This window comes from Thalassophryne amazonica, chromosome 2, assembly GCF_902500255.1.
Source record: "Thalassophryne amazonica chromosome 2, fThaAma1.1, whole genome shotgun sequence".
In the NCBI taxonomy this organism is placed as follows: Eukaryota; Metazoa; Chordata; class Actinopteri; order Batrachoidiformes; family Batrachoididae; genus Thalassophryne; species Thalassophryne amazonica.
This window is the reverse complement of record NC_047104.1, coordinates 82,292,889-82,316,744: the sequence shown is the minus strand read 5'-3', so window position 1 is coordinate 82,316,744 and position 23,856 is coordinate 82,292,889. Positions and strand designations below refer to the sequence as shown.

The 23,856-nt window shown below is 41.0% G+C and overlaps 1 protein-coding gene across 1 annotated transcript in view; it reads left to right on the top strand.

The window, feature by feature from the left end:
* Positions 1-6,116: 6,116 nt before the first annotated feature.
* The window catches only part of LOC117526489 (globoside alpha-1,3-N-acetylgalactosaminyltransferase 1-like), a 32,316-nt gene continuing 14,576 nt past the window's right edge, over positions 6,117-23,856 (top strand). The window contains exons 1-4 of the mRNA XM_034188559.1: positions 6,117-6,208; positions 8,716-8,832; positions 14,020-14,153; positions 20,873-20,950. Of these exons, the coding sequence (XP_034044450.1) occupies positions 6,176-6,208; positions 8,716-8,832; positions 14,020-14,153; positions 20,873-20,950 (362 nt within the window). The 5' untranslated portion in view covers positions 6,117-6,175. The remainder of the gene's footprint in view (positions 6,209-8,715; positions 8,833-14,019; positions 14,154-20,872; positions 20,951-23,856) is intronic.

Genomic DNA, 23,856 nt, shown 5'->3' with positions numbered 1-23,856 from the left:
GGCTCCTCTCCTGTGGAACCAGCTCCCAATTCAGATCAGGGAGACAGACACCCTCTCTACTTTTAAGATTAGGCTTAAAACTTTCCTTTTTTGCTAAAGCTTATAGTTAGGGCTGGATCAGGTGACCCTGAACCATCCCTTAGTTATGCTGCTAATAGACTGTAGACTGCTGGGGGTTCCCATGATGCACTGTTTCTTTCTCTTTTTGCTCTGTATGCACCACTCTGCATTTAATCATTAGTGATCGATCTCTGCTCCCCTCCACAGCATGTCTTTTTCCTGGTTCTCTCCCTCAGCCCCAACCAGTCCCAGCAGAAGACTGCCCCCTCCTGAGCCTGGGTTCTGCTGGAGGTTTCTTCCTGTTAAAAGGGAGTTTTTCCTTCCCACTGTAGCCAGTGCTTGCTCACAGAGGGGTCGTTTTGACCGTTGGGGTTTTACATAATTATTGTATGGCCTTGCCTTACAATATAAAGCGCCTTGGGGCAACTGTTTGTTGTGATTTGGCGCTATATAAAAATAAAAAAAATGATTGATTGATTATGCTTTCCTGGACCTCTTCATTCCACCACCAAGTCTCCTTGTCTTCCTTCCACTGTCCAGATGTCATACCCAGTACTGCCCTAGCTGTCTCCCTCACCACATCTGCAGTACTTTTCCAGTTGTCCAAAATTGCTTCCCCTCCAACTAGTGCTTCTCTCACCTGCTCGCTAAATTTCACACAAGTCTTCCTCCTTCAGCTTCCACCATCTGATCCTTGTTGAGCTCTCACTCTCCTCTTCTTCTTTACCTCTAAAGTCATCCTACAAACAAACATCCTATGCTGTCTAGTGACACTCTCTCCTGCTACCACCTTAAAGTCTGTGATTTCTTTTAGCTTGCATCTCCTATAAAGAATGTAGTCCACCTGTGCGCACCTTCCTCCACTCTTATGTTACCCGTGCTCCTCCTTTTCTTAAAGTAGGTATTCACCACAGCTTTCTATCTTTTTTGCAAAATCAACTACCATCTGTCCTTCCCCATTCCTATCCTTGATACCATATCTACCCATTACTTCCTCATCACCTCTGTTCCCTTCACCAACATGCCCATTGAAGTCTGCTCCTATCACCAATCTTTCATGCTTGGGCACACTCTCCACACCTCATCTAATACACTCCAGAAATCTTCTTTCTCCATCTCACAACCTACCTGTGGGGCATATGCACTGATGATATTCATCATCACCCCTTCAATTTCCAACTTTACACATCACCCTGTCAGACACTCGCTTAACATACTCTCCTTTAAAATGACCCCAACACCATTTCTCTTCCTGTCCTCACCATGGTACAACAACTTGTACCCACCGCCGATGCTCCTGCTCTTACTTCCCTTCCAGTTGGTCTCTTGCACACACAATATGTCTACCTTTCTCCTCTCCATCATATCAGCTAGCTCTCTCCCTTTACCAGTCATACTACCACATTCAAAGTCCCCACTCTCATTTCCACCCTTCTAGTTTTCTTCTTCTCCCGCTGTTCGTAGCAACGTTTTCCTCCTTTTCTTCGTCGTCTTCGCCCAGCAGTAGCCCAATTTCAACCGGCACCCTGTTGGGCAATAGCACCGGTGGCGGATGTTAACCTGGGCCGCGACCGATCCGGTATGGGAATTCGATTCTGAGTCTGTATAGTTGGGTTGGCTTGTTTTACGCCGGATGCCCTTCCTGACGCAACCCTCCTCATTTATCCGGGCTTTGGACCGGCACTCAGAATGTACTGGCTGCACACCCATGTGGCTGATTGAAAAAATAAGTTAAATGCAAAAAATAAATAAATAATTAAAACGGCCAATCTTGCACTGTTGCAGCTCCTCTGGTAGCCAGTAGGCTTCCTTGAAGTGAATGTGTCAAAATTTTACATGCCTAACTAACTCAAATAATACAGTCTCAATAAGCAAAATGTTTTTGCAATCAGCCCATAATGAAATTATGGGCTGATTGCAAAGGCTTGTTGCTGAGCTGAGATTAGCTAGATTGGGCATAAGCCCCACAGAGATATCATGGCAAATGTTCTGATGGGCAGGCTGATTCTTGGCACATATTGCAAGCTTGTATTTTGTTCAGATGTGCAAGAGACAAAAATAAATCCATAATAACAATCCACAGTTTCTGATCATTCAGATTCTACAGTTGTTCACATTATGTACAAGATCTCTTCACAGAGAAATGTATTGGCATGTTACTAAGAGAGAAGACATGATTTTCAACAATTTTCCAATGACTTGAGAGGTAATAAACTTATGCTGCATTTACACATAGATGACAAGTCACGAATGCCATGAAGTATACATTCTTGGCCACTGATCACAAATGTGATGAGTCGCTGGTGAATTACAGTTGTGTTCAGAATAATAGTAGTGCTATGTGACTAAAAAAAATTAATCCAGGTTTTGAGTATGTTTCTTATTGTTACATGGGAAACAAGGTACCAGATTCAGTAGATTCTCACAAATCCAACAAGACCAGCATTCATGATATGCACACTCTTAAGGCTATGAAATTGGGCTATTAGTAAAAAAAAGTAGAAAAGGGGGTGTTCACACATAATAGTAGTGTGGCATTCAGTCAGTGAGTTCGTCAATTTTGTGGAACGAATAGGTGTGAATCCCTATATAAGGATGAAGCCAGCACCTGTTGAACATGCTTTTCTCTTTGAAAGCCTGAGGAAAATGGGACGTTCAAGACACTGTTCAGAAGAACCGCGTAGTTTGATTAAAAAGTTGATTGGAGAGGGGAAAACTTATACGCAGGTGCAAAAAATTATAGGCTGTTCATCTACAATGATCTCCAATGCTTTAAAATGAAAAAAAAAAAAAAAAAGACGCGTGAAAGAAAACGGAAAACAACCATCAAAATGGATAGAAGAATAACCAGAATGGCAAGGCTCACCCATTGATCAGCTCCAGGATGATCAAAGACAGTCTGGAGTTACCTGTAAGTGCTGTGACAGTTAGAAGACGCCTGTGTGAAGCTAATTTATTTGCAAGAATCCCCCGCAAAGTCCCTCTGTTAAATAAAGAGGTGCAGAAGAGGTTACAATTTGACAAAGAACACATCAACTGGCCTAAGGAGAAATAGAGGAATATTTTATGGACTGATGAGTAAAAGTTCTTTTTGAGTCCAAGGGCCGTGGACAGTTTGTGAGACGACCTCCAAACTCTGAATTCAAGCCACAGTTCACAGTGAAGCATGGTGGTGCAAGCATCATGATTGGGCATGTTTCTCCTACTATGGTGTTGGGCCTATATATCGCATACCAGATATCATGGATCAGTTTGGATATGTCAAAATACTTGAAGAGGTCATGTTGCCTTATTCTGAAGAGGACATGCCCTTGAAATGGGGTTTCAACAAGACAATGACCCCAAGCACTCTAGTAAATGACAAAATCTTGGTTCCAAACCAACAAAATTAATGCTTCGCAGATGTGAAGAAATCATGAAAAACTGTGTTTATACAACTAAATACTAGTTTAGTGAGTCACAGGATTGCTAAAAAGCAGTTTGAACATAATAGTTTTGAGTTTGTAGCGTCAACAACAGATGCTACTATTATTGTGAACACCCCCTTTTCTACTTTTTTTTTTTACTTAAAGCCCAATTTCATAGCCTTAAGAGTGTGCATATCGATGCTTGGTCTTGTTGGATTTGTGAGAATCTACTGGTACCTTGTTTCCCCATGTAACATAAGAAACATACTCAAAACCTGGATTAATCTTTTTAGTCACATAGCACTATTATTCTGAACACTACTGTATAAGGAACCATTACGCACGGTCAAGAATAATGTTCTGCACTGTTGTGCGCTATTGCGTTCTGTCACGTTGTGAATGAGGCGACTTGTCTCCACACACACACCCACCCATATTCATCCATCAGTTGCTGAACAAGTCAGACCACTCCAGTTTGCTCCTCAAAATCCACAGCAAACTTTATGACTGCATGCTTAGTTGGGCTCTGTGCCATGAAGTGGCAGAGAGAAGACGGAGAGAGCCAGATGTGTCTCCACGCAGCCTCTCTTGCACATTTTCCCAAATATCAGGGACAGCAGCAGCAGTGGAACACCTGCAGGAGCGCGCTGATGAGCATTGAAACGAAACCTTTAGCTGACTTGGTGTCACTGTATTCCAGCATACTGCAGCAATGAAACTGAACGCAGTGCAGCAGGGTTTATTGTGAGCATGTCAATCAATCAATCAATTTTTTATATAGCGCCAAATCACAACAAACAGTTGCCCCAAGGCGCTTTATTTGTAGAGGCAAGGCCATACAATAATAATGTAAAACCCAACAGGTCAAAAACGACCCCCTTGAGCAGCACTTGGCTACAGTGGGAAGGAAAAACTCCCTTTAACAGGAAGAAACCTCCAGCAGAACCAGGCTCAGGGAGGGGCAGTCTTCTGCTGGGACTGGTTGGGGCTGAGGGAGAGAACCAGGAAAAAGGACATGCGGTGGAGGGAGCAGAGATCGATCACTAATGATTAAATGCAGAGTGGTGCATACAGAGCAAAAAGAGAAAGAAACAGTGCATCATGGGAACCCCCCACAGTCTACGTCTACAGCAAGCATAACTAGGGATGGTTCAGGGTCACCTGATCCAGCCCTACTATAAGCTTTAGCAAAAAGGGAAAGTTTTAAGCCTAATCTTAAAAGTAGAGAGGGTGTCTGTCTCCCTGATCTGAATTGGGAGCTGGTTCCACAGGAGAGGAGCCTGAAAGCTGAAGGCTCTGCCTCCCATTCTACTCTTACAAAACCCTAGGAACTACAAGTAAGCCTGCAGTCTGCAGAGCGAAGCGCTCTAATTGGGGTGAATATGGTACTACGAGGTCCCTAAGATAAGATGGGACCTGATTATTCAAACCTTATAGTAAGAAGAAGAATTTTAATTCTATTCTAGAATTAACAGGAAGCCAATGAAGAGAGGCCAATATGGGTGAGATATGCTCTCTCCTTCTAGTCCCCGTCAGTACTCTAGCTGCAGCATTTGAATTAACTGAAGGCTTTTTAGGGAACTTTTAGGACAACCTGATTAATGAATTACAATAGTCCAGCCTAGAGGAATAAATGCATGAATTAGTTTTTCAGCATCACTCTGAGACAAGACCTTTCTGATTTTAGAGTATTGCGTAAATGCAAAAAAGCAGTCCTACATATTTGTTTAAAATGCGCTTTGAATGACATATCCTGATCAAAATGACTCCAAGATTTCTCACAGTATTACTAGAGGTCAGGGTAATGCCATCCAGAGTAAGGATCTGGTTAGACACCATGTTTCTAAGATTTGTGGGGCCAAGTCAATAACTTCAGTTTTATCTGAGTTTAAAAGCAGGAAATTAGAGGTCATCCATGTCTTTATGTCTGTAAGACAATCCTGCAGTTTAGCTAATTGGTGTGTGTCCTCTGGCTTCATGGATAGATAAAGCTGGGTATCATCTGCGTAACAATGAAATTTAAGCATACCGTTAATAATGCCTAAGGAAAGCATGTATAAAGTGAATAAAATTGGTCCTAGCACAGACCTTGTGGAATCCATAATTAACTTTAGTCTGTGAAGAAGATTCCCCATTTACATGAACAATTGTAATCTATTAGACAAATATGATTCAAACCACCGCAGCGTGCCTTTAATACTATGGCACTTCAGAGAAGAATGCGATCATGCTCTATTGAGGATCACCACTAATCAAGACCGATCAACACACAGCTGCAACCTCCACGACATGAGGCAAACTGAGGGTGGTGGGTGACATTTGTGGAAGATTTTTGGACAGCCAAAAACATGCTCCATGAAAATCATGCACCGAGACCATCATTAAGAAACCTATTCAGATGTGTTAAGTCATGTTAAGAATGTCAGGAATGTGCCAAGAAAGACCGAATATGACAATCGTAAAGCGCCCTGCCTATGTGTAAAACCTAACATTAGGTTTTGATTGATTTTAATACCGCCAAATCACAACAAAGTTGCCTCAAGGAGCTTCACACAAGTAAGAATGTTGAATGTTCTTAAGGGGCATCATTAAAATTAGTTTTGTTTGATTTGTTTTGCGGCTGGTCAGGTGGCATTGTGTGGGGTCGGAACATCACAGTCGTCCCTGTTCCTTCTGCCGTTCGCTGGCAGGATGTAGTTCTTGGTAGGATGAAATGGGCAGCCATTCTGATTGACAAGCAGGTAAGTGATGTCACTGCCACTAACAAAGGATCAAATACAAAATCTTTTTTTTTTTTATGGAAAATGGACTGCATTTATATAGCGGTTTTTCAAATATATCAGATGCTTAAAGGACTTTACAGTAATGCCTCGCATTCACCCACCGATGTCAGGGTGCGGCCATGCAAGATGCTTGTTACACATCGGAAGCATCTTGGGGATTAAGGTCTTGCCCAAAGGCCCTTCACGATTTTCCAGCTAGGTGGGGGATAGAAATTAGAATCCTTTTGGTCTCAAGCCCACTGCTTAAACATTACACCATCACCTAACCACATGAAAGAAACAGAAACAGGGGTACCCTTGCATAGACTGTCACACTGAGGACAGAAATAAAACATTACCCAGTACAGGCCAGCATCCACTGACATCGTGCACTAAGCTTTGAATAAATGTCTTTCATCAAGTTGTACCCACAAATACAACCCCTGGCAATAATTATGGAATCACCGGCCTCGGAGGATGTTCATTCAGTGTTTAATTTTGTAGAAAAAGCAGATCACAGACATGACACAAAACTAAAGTCATTTCAAATGGCAACTTTCTGGCTTTAAGAAATCAGGAAAAAAAAAAAATTGTTGGGAGTCAGTAATGGTTACTTTTTTAGACGAAGCAGAGGGAAAAAATATGGATTCACTCAATTCTGAGGAATAAATTAGGAATCACCCTGTAATTTTCATCCCAAAACTAACACCTGCATCAAATCAGATCTGCTCGTTAGTCTGCATCTAAAAATGAGTGATCACACCTTGGAGAGCTGTTGCACCAAGTGGACTGACATGAATCATGGCTCCAACATGAGAGATGTCAAGTGAAACAAAGGAGAGGATTATCAAACTCTTAAAAGAGGGTAAAATCATCACGCAATGTTGCAAAAGATGTTGGTTGTTCACAGTCAGCTGTGTCTAAACTCTGGACCAAATACAAACAACGGGGGAAGGTTGTTAAAAGGCAAACATACTGGTAGACCAAGGAAGACATCAAAGCGTCAAGACAGAAAACTTAAAGCAATATGTCCTCAAATATCCAAAATGCACAACAATGAGGAACGAATGGGAGGAAACTGGAGTCAACGTCTGTGACCAAACTGTAAGAAACCGCCTAAAGGAAATGGGATTTACATACAGAAAAGCTAAATGAAGCCATCATTAACACCTAAACAGAAAAAAACAAGGTTACAATGGGCTAAGGAAAAGCAATTGTGGACTGTGGATGACTGGATGAAAGTCATATTCAGTGATGAATCTCGAATCTGGCATTGGGCAAGGTGATGATGCTGGAACTTTTGTTTGGTGCTGTTCCAATGAGATTTATAAAGATGACTGCCTGAAGAGAACATGTAAATTTCCACAGTCGATGATATGGGGCTGCATGTCAGGTAAAGGCCTGGGGGCTGTCATTACATCATCAATAAATGCACAAGTTTACGCTGATATTTTGGACACTTTTCTTACCCCATCAATTGAAAGGATGTTTGGGGATGATGAAATCATTTTTCAAGATGATAATGCATCTTGCCATAGAGCAAAAAACTGAAAACATTCCTCTGCAAAAAGACATATAGGGTCAATGTCATGGCCTGCAAATAGTCCGGATCTTAATCCAATTGAAAATCTTTGGTGGAAGTTGAAGAAAATGGTCCATGACAATGCTTCAATGTGCAAAGCTGATCTGGCAACAGCAATCAGAGAAAGTTGGATCCAGATTGATGAAGGAGTACTGTTTGTCACTCATTAAGTCCATGCCTCAGAGACTGCAAGCTGTTAGAAAAGCCAGAGGTGGTGCAACAAAATACTAGTGATGTGTTGGAGCGTTCTTTTGTTTTTCATGATTCCATAATTTTTTCCTCTGCTGGTCTAAAAAAGTAACCATTACTGACTGCCACAATCTTTTTTTCCTGATTCTTATAGTGGTTCTTAAAGCCAGAAAAGTTGCCATTTGAAATGACTTTAGTTTGTGTCATGTCTGCGATCTGCTTTTTTTTCACAAAATTAAACAACTGAATGAACACCCTCCGAGGCCGGTGATTCCATAATTTTTGCCAGGGGTTGTACTGTTTCATGGAGCTTACTGTGTTTAATACCATGTTTTCAACTTGATTTTCTGCAGTTTGTTTTAAATCAAAGTAATTTGTAGTTTCACTGATCATTATAAATTAGTTGTCGAGATTTGTCATCAGCTATTCAATAGCTGTCTTGTCAAATCATGATTTTCATTTGCCATCTGAACCCTAATAAGAAGTGACAGCATAGCAGTGGAGTTTCGTTTTTTTTTTTCTTTTAGATTGTCTTTTTGAAGAGGAGCTCTGAATTTTTTAGTGCATATTTAGCGAACTCATGTTGGAAATATGTCATAGTTAGTGAATATATCATCAGAATGTCAACATTTAAGTGAAACTTCAGTTAGAATGTGTGAAATATCACATCTTGTCAATACCATCAGTCTTAACAACTCAACTGCATTGTTTTCAGATTCGAGATGAAGCGGACTACCTGTTTATGATGGACATTGATAGTGTCTTCTATGCTCGTTTTGGGGCCGAATCTCTAAGCCGACTGTCTGCTGTACTTCACCGAGCGTACTACCAGGTTTTGCTCTCTTTCTTACAGTTATTGTTTTCATGAAAGTGTTTCATCTCATGTAAATGTATCAATGTGAATATAAGGTACACTGGTAAACAACATACAGTCAGAGTCTCTGTCAGAGTAAAAGTAGCCAGCCATTTTTCTGTAGGCTGCAGGATTAAACACTGTAAACTATTTCCTTCAACAAAACTGCATGAAGTTGGAGACTGGTGTGGTGTTAATGTGTCATCAGTCAAAAATGGGAGATAAAAGGAAGAAATATGAGGCAGATTTGCCTGAACAGCCAAAGATGGTGAACACTTTCTTGACCTTCAGACCATTGCTTTAAAAAATTCTCCTGAACTATGTTTTGAATTTTCCATCATTCATGGTTCAAATTACACAAAATAAAATGTAATTAAGACCCCTACTCCACTCACCAAAAAGAGTAAAAACATTAGTTTTGAGGTTCAAAACATTATATGATGCTGTGAAAAGTTTGTGCACCTCTGAGCTTTTAAATGTTTGAAATTTTTTAAGACCTCAAAAAAAAAAATAATAACTCAGGCTTTTTTATCTTAAAATTTATAAAATTATGCCTTTTGAACATGCAGGGAAAAGTAATCCTCATAATTAATTAAATCAAATAAAAACCAAAAAAGCCAAAATGATGGTGTGAATAAGTAAGTTACCCCTTAATATAAGCCATCACTTTTACAGCCAGTCTTCTTCAGACAAGTCAGGGGATGGATACTTGTGCCACATCACTGGACCCCGGCCAGTGAGGACAAACAAAATGTTGATATGTAAAAACCAGTGGTGGACACAGTTCTGCTAAACGCTAATTAGCAAAGCTAACTTTTTCATTAGCGGATTATCTTCATACATGTCAACCTATACGGATTGTCCATAAATTATACAGATTTTTCTGAGTTTCAGAGTCATACAGATGTAGAATATAGTCTTACAGATATTCAGGGTTTGGGCTGCAGTGGGTCTGTAATCAACCGTTTCTGCAGCGTGACTCCCTCTGAAGCGTGAACCATTGAAGCAATGCTTCAATCCACTAGTTTGTTGGTTCTTTGATTCACTGCTCTTCAAAAACGGCAAGTCCGCTTCTTAACCCCTCTCAAAGCCATTAAAATATCGTGAGTCACTTTTTTGTGGATTAAAGTCAGTAACTGGAACTCATGTTTTTTTTTGCAGTCAAACGAGAATCATCCTCCGTTCTGTTGGCACAGCTCCAAACACTGCAGGGCTCTCTGCCGAGAGAGTCCGGTCGGAATTAACATCTTCAAAATGAATTGCCGCTTTAAATAAACTGACACCTCTTACAAACAAGAAACTACAACTACTACATTAAAACGTTTTTTTTTCTCCCAAAATAAATAAAATAAAATGTTTTTTCAATTTCAATTTAATCGGCTTATAAAGCACCAAATCACAATAAAATCCGTCTCAAGGCGCCTCACATAGAACAGTTCAACATAAAAAAATAAAATAAATAAAAATTAAAAAATTTGAATACATAATTAAAAACAGAAGTAAAAGAATAAAACAGATAAAAAATAAAAACTATTCATAAGAAAGAGGATAAAAATAGGCTTTAGGTCTTGACTTAAAAATGTCCACAGACTCCGACTGTCTCACAGTCGCACGAAGACCATTCCACAGAGCGGGTGCACAACAAGAAAAAGCTCTTTGACCTGCTGACATAGAAAACCTGTAAAGCCTACTTTTAGTGCACAAAAAATTCACAAGAGATATTGATAAGGAATCAGATCAATAAGCGGAATTGATAATGGTATCGATATGAATAAAATCTTATCGATACCCATCCCTAATAAACACAGGGGCAAGTCAAGGATCATCGACATGCCAGTCTGCAACATTGGCACTGGCGAGGCGATTTTCGATACACTTGATGAAGTTCTGAGGTATGTTTTATTTTGTTCATTATATTCGATTTATTTTTCATTTTATTAATGTATTTCCACTACTGACACACAGTTCTTGTTTCTGTAAAAAATAACTAAATTTGGCACATTCAGTTCTATCAAATTCAGCTTGAAGCATGAATACTAGATCTCTATTGTTTGAAATTCAACTGTGGAGGAAATACTAATGATCCTGACTTTAATGTCACTGTGGCAACTATGTGGACAAAAGCCCAGTTATGTGATACCACTATGCAGTTGTGTGTACTGTAATAAAACTGTTTTTTGGTGTGATTTGGAGGTTATAAGGATTTTGTGTTGATTTTATGGATTTTCTCACTTGGTTATACAGGTGGACCCTCAAAGGGGTTGACATGTATGTATGTTTTCAGTTAATTTTGAAAACATCAGCAGATTAATTAGCTTCCACTGACTTTAGTTCTGTTAACTTTCAGTCCACTAACATTTCTTTGCTGGCATAGTGAGTAAGACCAAATGGTCAAAAACATTTGTAAACCCTAAAACCAAACATTAACTCCTGTCTATTGGGTGTTTTGCAACAACCAGGCTGCGATAAGGAACTTAGCCCTCCACCCTCCACCAGCAGAAGGAGGTGGGTCGGCTGCCAATGCAGCTGGACGGACAGAGAGAAAGTAATTTACTTTCACCATAGCAGCGCAGATGGTGGAAAAAGAGATAAATTGCAACGGTGTTTTTACTCATGGTCAAAGCATCACTCTTCACCAAACTATCTACATTCCTTGAACTATAAAAACACAACAAATCTATAAAACTAGCAACCCTCCTAAACTAACATGTACTACAATAATAAAAATCAAACTAACCCCGAACTCTCATAACGCACTGCTGCAGTGCATTGTGATCGACAGTGTCTGCTTGAAAAAACAGTGTGTACATGCAAATGTGTTTTGTGTTTCACAAACAAATTTCAGATTTGTAACTTGTGTTGTTTTTTGCAAATAGATGTGTATTTGTAGATACGTCATTTTTCCATTTGTAACATTTGCAAACCTGAAAATTCTGTTTGTGAAGTGTGACAGCATGTTGGCCACTTTTCACACTCCCATCTAGTAGATGGCAGTGTTCTATGCATTTTGACGGGGGGTGATAAGAATAGTCTGATTTCCCATAATGACTTGTGGCGCTTGTGTCGGTTTAATTGTCAAACCTTCAGAATTCACGCATTTCTTTAAAAGTGCGATATGTTCACTTTGTGAAAATGACAGAGTTGCTGTTAATGTGTTGATAAACTGTCCGGAATAGTCTGTTTACAAATGAAGCCATGAGGGAAAGTGCCTTCCGTTTGATCTACTCTGCCACCGTGAAAGGTAAGTGAGATGTCTTTGCAGCAGCCGACAGGGTGTTTTAAGACATACGAGGTCTGTCCATAAAGTATAGGTCCTTTTTATTTTTTTCAAAAACTATATGGATTTCATTCATATGTTTTTACGTCAGACATGCTTGAACCCTCGTGCGCATGCGTGAGTTTTTCCACGCCTGTCGGTGACGTCATTCGCCTGTGAGCACTCCTTGTGGGAGGAGTCGTCCAGCCCCTCGTTGGAATTCCTTTGTCTGAGAAGTTGCTGAGAGACTGGCGCTTTGTTTGATCAAAATTTTTTCTAAACCTGTGAGACACATCGAAGTGGACACGGTTCGAAAAATTAAGCTGGTTTTCAGTGAAAATTTTAATGGCTGATGAGAGATTTTGAGGTGATACTGTCGCTTTAAGGACTTCCCACGGTGCGAGACGTCGCTCAGCACTCTCAGGCGCCATCATCAGCCTGTTTCAAGCTGAAAACCTCCACATTTCAGGCTCTATTGATCCAGGATGTCATGAGAGAACAGAGACGTTTCAGAAGTCGTCGGTTTCAGCATTTTATCCGGATATTCCACTGTTAAAGGAGATTTTTTTAATGAAAGACGTGCAGACGGGTCCGCGCGTCGGGACGCAGCCGGCGCGGTGCAGCGGCACAGGAAAAACACCTCCGTGTTGATAACCATTTGTAAAATCCAGGCGGCTTTTGATGGCTTTCAGTGGAGTGAGTATATGAGAAATTGTTTAACAGCTGGACATGTTCCAACTTGTTCTTAAGGCTTCCAACAGAGGTGTTTTTCCTGTGGCGGAGCGTCGCGGCGGCTGCGAGCCGACGCTGCAATCCGCCCGCACGTCTTTCATTAAAAAAATCTCCTTTAACAGTGGAATATCCGGATAAAATGCTGAAACCGATGACTTCTGAAACTTCTCTGTTCTCTCATGACGTCCTGGATCAATAGAGCCTGAAATGTGGAGGTTTTCAGCTTGAAACAGGCTGATGATGGCGCCTGAGAGCGCTGCGCGACGTCTCGCACCGTGGGAAGTCCTTAAAGCGACAGTATCACCTCAAAATCTCTCATCAGCCATTAAAATTTTCACTGAAAACCAGCTTAAATTTTTCGAACCGTGTCCACTTCGATGTGTCTCACAGGTTTAGAAAAAATTTTGATCAAACAAAGCGCCAGTCTCTCAGCAACTTCTCAGACAAAGGAATTCCGACGAGGGGCTGGACGACTCCTCCCACAAGGAGTGCTCACAGGCGAATGACGTCACCGACAGGCGTGGAAAAACTCACGCATGCGCACGAGGGTTCAGGCATGTCTGACGTTAAAACATATGAATGAAATCCATATAGTTTTTGAAAAAATTAAAAGGACCTATACTTTATGGACAGACCTCGTAAGTGCTGCATTGAATTTACTCAGAAGCTTCTGCATGCTGAAAGTTGAAACAAGTTTAGCAGTTGCTGATAATGTGCCAAGCCAATACTAAAAGCTAGCTGGAGCTTCCGTTAATTTTTTATGGGTTTAGCGCTATAAAAGTTAACTTTTCAGTTGGCCGATTAGTGGTTGTCAAAGCTGACTTTCCGGTTAGCTGTGCCACCACTGGTAATAACATCCATGTGGCACGCAGTCTGTCAGTCAATGAGTCAAGTGAATGTGTGAGTCTGCAAAATTACCAGTAGCTTCCTAAGTAAGCTTCCTAAAAATGGCTGTATGTTCATATTTGAATTCTGGCTTCAGATTGATACAAGTAAGGACCAGTGAACCTTTTATTTTGGTAAATACTGGCATTTTTTAACATGAGAAAACAAAAATAATAAAATAAAGACAGAGGTCCAAGTTGCCTGTGAATCCTTGTTCCTAATCACAGGGTCTTCATGGCCTCTCTGGCTTGTTGTATTTATTTATTCATTCATTCATTATTTCTATTACTCAGAACACAAAGAGGGATGCCTTTCCATATGAGCGTCGTCCTGAGTCCAGAGCCTACATTCCAGCTGGACAAGGAGATTACTATTACACTGCAGCTGTCTGGGGTGGATACTTGGAGGACATGTACAAACTAATAAAGTAAGATAGACACGTCTAAGTTATGTTGTTTCTGATTTATTCCAGAGTATAAGTAGTTTATTTCAAGTCACAGGTATGGCCAGAACATTTGTAATTTGTTGTTGTTGATTTTACAACTTTTCCCACCTGCAAAGAATGGAGAGGATTTTTATTGGCGGTACACTTCAACTGTGAGAGACATAATCTAAAAAATAAATTCAGGAAATCACTTGCATTTTATTGCATGAAATAAGTAGTTGATCCAACAGAAAAACAGACTTCAATATTTGGAACAGAAACCTTTGTTTGCAATTACAGAGGTCAGACGTTTCTTGTAATTCTTGGATAAATTTACACACTGCAGTAGGGATTTTGGTCCATTCCTCCACACAGATCTTCTCCAGATTTTTCAGGTTTTGAGTTTTAGCTCCCTCTAAAGATTTTCTATTGAGTTCAGGTCTGGAGACTGGCGAGGCCACTTCGGGACCTTGAAATGCTTCTTACAGAGCCACTCCTTAGTTGCCCTGGCTGTAAATGGTAAATGGACTGCAATTATACAGCGCTTTTCCATCTGCATCAGATGCTCAAAGCACTTTATAATTATGCCTCGTATTCACCCATTTACACAAACACACTCACACACCGATGGCAGGCTGCTGCCATGCAAGGTCCTCACTATATACCGGGAGCAACTGGGGATTAAGTACCTTGCCCAAGGGTCAATAGTGATTTTCCAGTCAGGCTGGGATTTGAACCAAGGATCCTCTGGTCTGAAGCCCAACGCTTAACCACGACACCATCACCTGCCCACCTGTGTGTTTCGGGTCATTGTCATGCTGGAAGACCCAACCACCACCTATCAATCAATCAATCAATTTTTTTTATATAGCGCCAAATCACAACAAACAGTTGCCCCAAGGCGCTCCATATTGCAAGGCAAGGCCATACAATAATTATGTAAAACCCCAACGGTCAAAACGACCCCCTGTGAGCAAGCACTTGGCTACAGTGGGAAGGAAAAACTCCCTTTTAACAGGAAGAAACCTCCAGCAGAACCAGGCTCAGGGAGGGGCAGTCTTCTGCTGGGACTGGTTGGGGCTGAGGGAGAGAACCAGGAAAAAGACATGCTGTGGAGGGGAGCAGAGATCGATCACTAATGATTAAATGCAGAGTGGTGCATACAGAGCAAAAGAAAAAGAAACAGTGCATCATGGGAACCCCCCAGCAGTCTACGTCTATAGCAGCATAACTAAGGGATGGTTCAGGGTCACCTGATCCAGCCCTAACTATAAGCTTTAGCAAAAAGGAAAGTTTTAAGCCTAATCTTAAAAGTAGAGAGGGTGTCTGTCTCCCTGATCTGAATTGGGAGCTGGTTCCACAGGAGAGGAGCCTGAAAGCTGAAGGCTCTGCCTCCCATTCTACTCTTACAAACCCTAGGAACTACAAGTAAGCCTGCAGTCTGAGAGCGAAGCGCTCTATTGGGGTAATATGGTACTACGAGGTCCCTAAGATAAGATGGGACCTGATTATTCAAAACCTTATAAGTAAGAAGAAGAATTTTAAATTCTATTCTAGAATTAACAGGAAGCCAATGAAGAGAGGCCAATATGGGTGAGATATGCTCTCTCCTTCTAGTCCCCGTCAGTACTCTAGCTGCAGCATTTTGAATTAACTGAAGGCTTTTTAGGGAACTTTTAGGACAACCTGATAATAATGAATTACAATAGTCCAGCCTAGAGGAAATAAATGCATGAATTAGTTTTTCAGCATCACTCTGAGACAAGACCTTTCTGATTTTAGAGATATTGCGTAAATGCAAAAAAGCAGTCCTACATATTTGTTTAATATGCACTTGAATGACATATCCTGATCAAAATGACTCCAAGATTTCTCACAGTATTACTAGAGGTCAGGGTAATGCCATCCAGAGTAAGGATCTGGTTAGACACCATGTTTCTAAGATTTGTGGGGCCAAGTACAATAACTTCAGTTTTATCTGAGTTTAAAAGCAGGAAATTAGAGGTCATCCATGTCTTTATGTCTGTAAGACAATCCTGCAGTTTAGCTAATTGGTGTGTGTCCTCTGGCTTCATGGATAGATAAAGCTGGGTATCATCTGTGTAACAATGAAAATTTAAGCAATACCGTCTAATAATACTGCCTAAGGGAAGCATGTATAAAGTGAATAAAATTGGTCCTAGCACAGAACCTTGTGGAACTCCATAATTAACTTTAGTCTGTGAAGAAGATTCCCCATTTACATGAACAAATTGTAATCTATTAGACAAATATGATTCAAACCACCGCAGCGCAGTGCCTTTAATACCTATGGCATGCTCTAATCTCTGTAATAAAATTTTATGGTCAACAGTATCAAAAGCAGCACTGAGATCTAACAGAACAAGCACAGAGATGAGTCCACTGTCCGAGGCCATAAGAAGATCATTTGTAACCTTCACTAATGCTGTTTCTGTACTATGATGAATTCTAAAACCTGACTGAAACTCTTCAAATAGACCATTCCTCTGCAGATGATCAGTTAGCTGTTTTACAACTACCCTTTCAAGAATTTTTGAGAGAAAAGGAAGGTTGGAGATTGGCCTATAATTAGCTAAGATAGCTGGGTCAAGTGATGGCTTTTTAAGTAATGGTTTAATTACTGCCACCTTAAAAGCCTGTGGTACATAGCCAACTAACAAAGATAGATTGATCATATTTAAGATCGAAGCATTAAATAATGGTAGGGCTTCCTTGAGCAGCCTGGTAGGAATGGGGTCTAATAAACATGTTGATGGTTTGGATGAAGTAACTAATGAGAATAACTCAGACAGAACAATCGGAGAGAAAGAGTCTAACCAAATACCGGCATCACTGAAAGCAGCCAAAGATAACGATACGTCTTTGGGATGGTTATGAGTAATTTTTTCTCTAATAGTTAAAATTTTGTTAGCAAAGAAAGTCATGAAGTCATTACTAGTTAAAGTTAATGGAATACTCAGCTCAATAGAGCTCTGACTCTTTGTCAGCCTGGCTACAGTGCTGAAAAGAAACCTGGGGTTGTTCTTATTTTCTTCAATTAGTGATGAGTAGAAAGATGTCCTAGCTTTACGAAGGGCTTTTTATAGAGCAACAGACTCTTTTTCCAGGCTAAGTGAAGATCTTCTAAATTAGTGAGACGCCATTTCCTCTCCAACTTACGGGTTATCTGCTTTAAGCTACGAGTTTGTGAGTTATACCACGGAGTCAGACACTTCTGATTTAAAGCTCTCTTTTTCAGAGGAGCTACAGCATCCAAAGTTGTCTTCAATGAGGATGTAAAACTATTGACGAGATACTCTATCTCCCTTACAGAGTTTAGGTAGCTACTCTGCACTGTGTTGGTATATGGCATTAGAGAACATAAAGAAGGAATCATATCCTTAAACCTAGTTACAGCGCTTTCTGAAAGACTTCTAGTGTAATGAAACTTATTCCCCACTGCTGGGTAGTCCATCAGAGTAAATGTAAATGTTATTAAGAAATGATCAGACAGAAGGGAGTTATCAGGGAATACTGTTAAGTCTTCTATTTCCATACCATAAGTCAGAACAAGATCTAAGATATGATTAAAGTGGTGGGTGGACTCATTTACTTTTTGAGCAAAGCCAATAGAGTCTAATAATAGATTAAATGCAGTGTTGAGGCTGTCATTCTCAGCATCTGTGTGGATGTTAAAATCGCCCACTATAATTATCTTATCTGAGCTAAGCACTAAGTCAGACAAAAGGTCTGAAAATTCACAGAGAAACTCACAGTAACGACCAGGTGGACGATAGATAATAACAAATAAAACTGGTTTTTGGGACTTCCAATTTGGATGGACAAGACTAAGAGACAAGCTTTCAAATGAATTAAAGCTCTGTCTGGGTTTTGGATTAATTAATAAGCTGGAATGGAAGATTGCTGCTAATCCTCCACCCCGGCCCGTGCTACGAGCATTCTGACAGTTAGTGTGACTCGGGGGTGTTGACTCATTTAAACTAACATATTCATCCTGCTGTAACCAGGTTTCTGTTAGGCAGAATAAATCAATATGTTGATCAATTATTATATCATTTACCAACAGGGACTTAGAAGAGAGAGACCTAATGTTTAATAGACCACATTTAACTGTTTTAGTCTGTGGTGCAGTTGAAGGTGCTATATTATTTTTTCTTTTTGAATTTTTATGCTTAAATAGATTTTTGCTGGTTATGGTAGTCTGGGAGCAGACACCGTCTCTACGGGGATGGGGTAATGAGGGGATGGCAGGGGGAGAGAAGCTGCAGAGAGGTGTGTAAGACTACAACTCTGCTTCCTGGTCCCAACCCTGGATAGTCACGGTTTGGAGGATTTAAGAAAATTGGCCAGATTTCTAGAAATGAGAGCTGCTCCATCCAAAGTGGGATGGCTGCCGTCTCTCCTAACAAGACCAGGTTTTCCCCAGAAGCTTTGCCAATTATCTATGAAGCCCACCTCATTTTTTGGACACCACTCAGACAGCCAGCAATTCAAGGAGAACATGCGGCTAAACATGTCACTCCCGGTCTGATTGGGGAGGGGCCCAGAGAAAACTACAGAGTCCGACATTGTTTTTGCAAAGTTACACACCGATTCAATGTTAATTTTAGTGACCTCCGATTGGCGTAACCGGGTGTCATTACTGCCGACGTGAATTACAATCTTACCAAATTTACGCTTAGCCTTAGCCAGCAGTTTCAAATTTCCTTCAATGTCGCCTGCTCTGGCCCCCGGAAGACAATTGACTATGGTTGCTGGTGTCGCTAACTTCACATTTCTCAAAACAGAGTCGCCAATAACCAGAGTTTGATCCTCGGCGGGTGTATCGTCGAGTGGGGAAAAACGGTTAAAGATGTGAACGGGTTGGCGGTGTACACGGGGCTTCTGTTTAGGGCTACGCTTCCTCCTCACAGTCACCCAGTCGGCCTGCTTTCCCGGCTGCTCGGGATCTGCCAGGGGGGAACTAACGGCGGCTAAGCTACCTTGGTCCGCACCGACTACAGGGGCCTTGCTAGCTGTAGAATTTTCCACGGTGCGGAGCCGAGTCTCCAATTCGCCCAGCCTGGCCTCCAAAGCTACGAATAAGCTACACTTATTACAAGTACCATTACTGCTAAAGGAGGCCGAGGAATAACTAAACATTTCACACCCAGAGCAGAAAAGTGCGGGAGAGACAGGAGAAGCCGCCATGCTAAATCGGCTAAGAGCTAGTAGCTACGCTAAGCTAGCGGATTCCTAAAAACACGCAAAGCGAATAATGTGTAAATAATTTAGAGGTGATTCAGCAGAAGGAGTGCTTTAGTTAAGGCACGTAAAGATTACACTGGGAAACAAATCGTAATCTAGATAACTAGATCAATCTAACTGCGCAGATCAAACAGCTAACAGATACAGAAAAACACCGCTGTGCTCCGGAACAAGAAGTGATACAATACCGCAGTGAGAGCCGACCACCAGTAGAGTCAAGTAAAAAAGTAAAAAAAAAATAAAATAAAAAGGTAAAAAAGTAAAAAAGTCTTGAAAAAGACTATTAGTTCAAAGTCCAAAGCAGCAGGTAGCAGTCTCTGTGTAAACAGTCCCAACAGAGAGCCAAAATTAACAGATACAGCAAAACACCGCTGTGCTCCGGAACAGGAAGTGATACAATACCCTATCTTCAATGCTCTTCCTGAGGGGAGGAGGTTGTTCGCCAAAATCTTGCAATGCATGACCCCATCCATCCTTTCTTCAATACTGTGCAGTCGTCCTGTCCCCTTTGCCTAAAAACACCCCCAAAATGATGTTTCCACCCCCACGCGTCACAGCTGGGACAATGTTCTTGGGGTTGTTCTCTTCCTCCAAGCACAGTGAGTGGAGTTGATACCAAACAGCTCTATTTGGGTCTCATCTGACCACATGACCTTCTCCCATGCCTCCTCTGAATCATCCATGAGCAGGGGGACCTCGCTGCCCTGCAGGATTTTAAACCATGTTGGCGTAGTGTGTTACTAATGTAATCATTGCGACTGTGGTCTCAGCTCTCTTCAAGTCATTGACCAGGTCCTCCCATGTAGTTCTGGGCTTTTTCACAATCATTCGTACCCCAAGAGGCGAGATCTTCCATGGAGCCCCAGACCGAGGAAGACTGACAGTCATCTTGTGTTTCTTCCATTTTCTAATTATTACACCAACAGTTGTCTTCTCACCAAGCTGCTTACCTGTTGTCCTGTAGCCCATCCCAGCCTTGTGCAGGTCTGCAGTTTTGTCCCTGGTGTCCTTAGACAGCTCTTTGGTCTTGACAATGGTAGATAGGTTGGAGTGTGATTGTTTGAGTGGACAGGTGTCTTTTATACAGATGAGTTCAAACAGGTGCAATTAATACAGGTTAAGAGTGCAGAATAGGAAGCTTTCTTAAAGAAAAACTAACAGGTCTGCGAGAGTCAGAATTCTTGCTGGTTGGTAAGTGATCAAATACTGATTTCAAACAATAAAATGCAAATTATTTGAAAATCTCAGTGATTTTCTGATTTTTTTTTTTTTTTTTTTTTAAGATTTTGTCTCTCACAGTTGAAGTGTATCTATGATAAAAAAAAAAATTAAAAAAAACTACAGACCTCTCCATTCTTTGTAGGTGGGAAAACTATTTGCCTCAATTTATATTTTGCTAAATACTGTTGCTTCAGTTAAAAGCTGAGATAGAATTTTCTTCTTTCCTTCCTCAGAACTTGTTATGAGCAGTCACAGGAGGATGCCAAGAACCAGATTGAAGCTGTATGGCAGGAAGAGAGTCATCTCAACAAGTACATGCATTTAGCTCAACGTATAGCACACTTGTTACTTTTTTAACTTTTTGTCATGGACTCTGGAGTTTTAGGCTAAAAGTAATACTCAGGTTCTACCTTCCAAAACTTTGAGTTGTGTGGAACTGTAGGATCTATAAAAGTGTCAGGTTTGTGCACTGTGACCACAGACTATGAACTACAGACTGCCTTCTGTGCAGTGTCCACATCCAGGGTCAGACTATTTCAGTTTCCATGCAACCAAGCTGGAAGATGTATAGCCAGGGATACAAATAATGACATGAATGGAATATGGAGTTCTTCTGTGACCAGGCCCTGAAATTTCCCAGGGATTACCCTGGAGTCACCAGGTTTCCAGGTGCAGATGTTTCATTTCTGAAAGAACTTTGAATATCATCCACAGAAACCGTAGTTAATAGGTTAATTGTAGTTCTGGGCTGCATAAGGAGCTGAGAAAGTGAGCTATAATGACTGTGAAGGTAGACAAGGAGACATTAATTTGAGGAAACTTTCAGTAGGTTACTCACCATTCTTCACCAGTGTTGTTCTGACCCTGGGCCTGCTTACAGAGGGATTGAAACTCTGCATTTCTCCAAACCGACACCTTGTACCATCGCAGTCATGGCATGTGATGGAGCAGTCCTAATATATGACTGCTGTACTGTCCCATTGGACTGACCCCTTTGAGCATTTAATGACAGTATTTGCATAAGTTAAAAGAACAACAAATTATTTGTTTAATATGACACCTAAATTCAATTGAATTATTCGATATTACGCAAAATCAGACAGGTGCCTCTCCCCAGAATAGGAAGCAGTGGGACTCAGAGATGTCAGTGCCTGCCCTACAGTTGACCCTGCCCTGCAGATGTGCCACCAACATGCGACTGAGATTAGCAAGCGCCGCTGAGAAGCTCAATGGTATTTGGAAGAACGCATCTGCTTTCATCTGATAGCACTTCTGTGGCTGCTATAGATGCCCCCCCACTGTTATATCTTTGGACTGGTACCAAGTGTTTACCTGCTGGTTTACGTGCATGTCTGACTGTACATGCCTGACAAACACTTCCAGATATGACATCCTTCTTGTCTTTTATTTTGCAAGTGTAAACTTGTTCATTTCACCATAAAATGGACATATTAAGACCTTTAAAGTCTACATGGCAGAGACAGAGGACTTCCTAGTGGGGTGGACCCAAGATGGACGCAATGTAAAGAGCTCCCCCGAGTCGGTGTCGAAAAATACCTCCTGGAGATACACGAATACTTCAAATACAAAGTGCATTAAATTGTAAAGGAGGAAAATGCCTAAGCCTTGCAGACCTGACGGGAAAACAGCGAAGGTAAACGACAACGTCGAAGATAGCGCAGATGTAAGCGAGGAAGATGCTAATGTTAGCACGGAGGAGGCTACCGCCAATACCAAGCAAGATACACTGTTAGCAAGCATCTCCTCACTCATGAAAGAGATATTGGATTTCAAGAGAGACATAAAGCAGGAGCTCGGTGGCTTTAAAGACGAAATGCGGAAGACTATGTAAGATGACTTCAGAGAGTTTAAGGACAAGATGTTACAAAACTTTGAGAGCCAGAAAGCTAACATCGCCGACGCCCAGTCACGCAATAAAGATCTGGAAGCTGCATGTGTAGTGATGAAAGAAACACTGCTTTCCTCGATTAGACAAAACAACGATATGCAGGAGAAGACTGTAGCCTTGGAGAGCCATGGTAGAAGAAATAATCTGCAAATATATGGCGTTGTAGAAGAAAAGAGGGCAAATCTGTCATGGACTTTGTGTCAGAGCTGATAAATACACACATTAAGCTACCAGACGGAGTCCAGCTCCAAATACAGCGAGCCCATAGAGCACTGATCCCGAAACCGGCCCCTCCAGCAGCACCAAGATCGATAATTGTTCACTTTTTGCAGTTTCAAGTCAAAGAAATGGTGCTCAGAAAGGCATGGCAAACGAAGATTGAGATTGATGGCAAACGGCTGTATTTTGACAATGACTATGCGTCTGATATTATTAAAAAACGCAAGGCATATGGCCCAATAAAAGCTGCATTGAAAGAAAGGGGCATTAGATTTCAGACACCATACACAAAGATGAGTGTTTTGGGACTCTGGACTACAGATCTATGACAGTGCGGACGAGGCGGCGCAGGATTTGATTAGGAGAGGACTTAAACTAACGTGGATGAAGAGAGCGGATCGGTGTAAAGCAGCGGAGGAGAGACTGGAGGAGTTGATTCCGTGGAGGTGTGTGGGAGACAGCGTGGGACATCGTGCTAAGGAGAAGCTCACTGAGTTTCAACGTCAACCAGTTTGAAATAAGTATATACATGTAAACAAGGCAGATATGAAAGTTATCTTATAATTTAACAATTTAATTTTATAATTTTAAATTATTTCATAATAAAGGACGTGGATGTGAAGTGAGTTAAAACAATACAGGTTGTTTAAGAGACAAAAACACTTAATTTGTTAAAATATTGATAGGTTTAGTTGAGAAACTGGATAAAAATGTTAAGAGCACCAACTACGGCCTCACTAAATGTTGGACATTTCTAGTATGGGAGGATTACCACAGGTTTGGGATTTTCTTTTACTAGAGAGGGCCTCCGCAAGTAAGTGGTGCTATACCCTCACCGCACCAACAGGGACCAACAGGGATTTGTGTAATCCCTCTTTTTGGAAGTTCAACTGTTCTGTGTTCATGATGTTCAGGTTTCTCTTTTTTCTTTTTTTTCCCTGTTGTTTGGGTCATGGGGAAGGAAACAAAGGGTACTCTTGACATGTTATAAATAATGGATAATAACATTAAGATAGTGTCGCTGAATGTAAATGGTCTGAATAACCCTATAAAATGAAAGAAAGTCATGTCTATGCTTAAGAAAGAAAA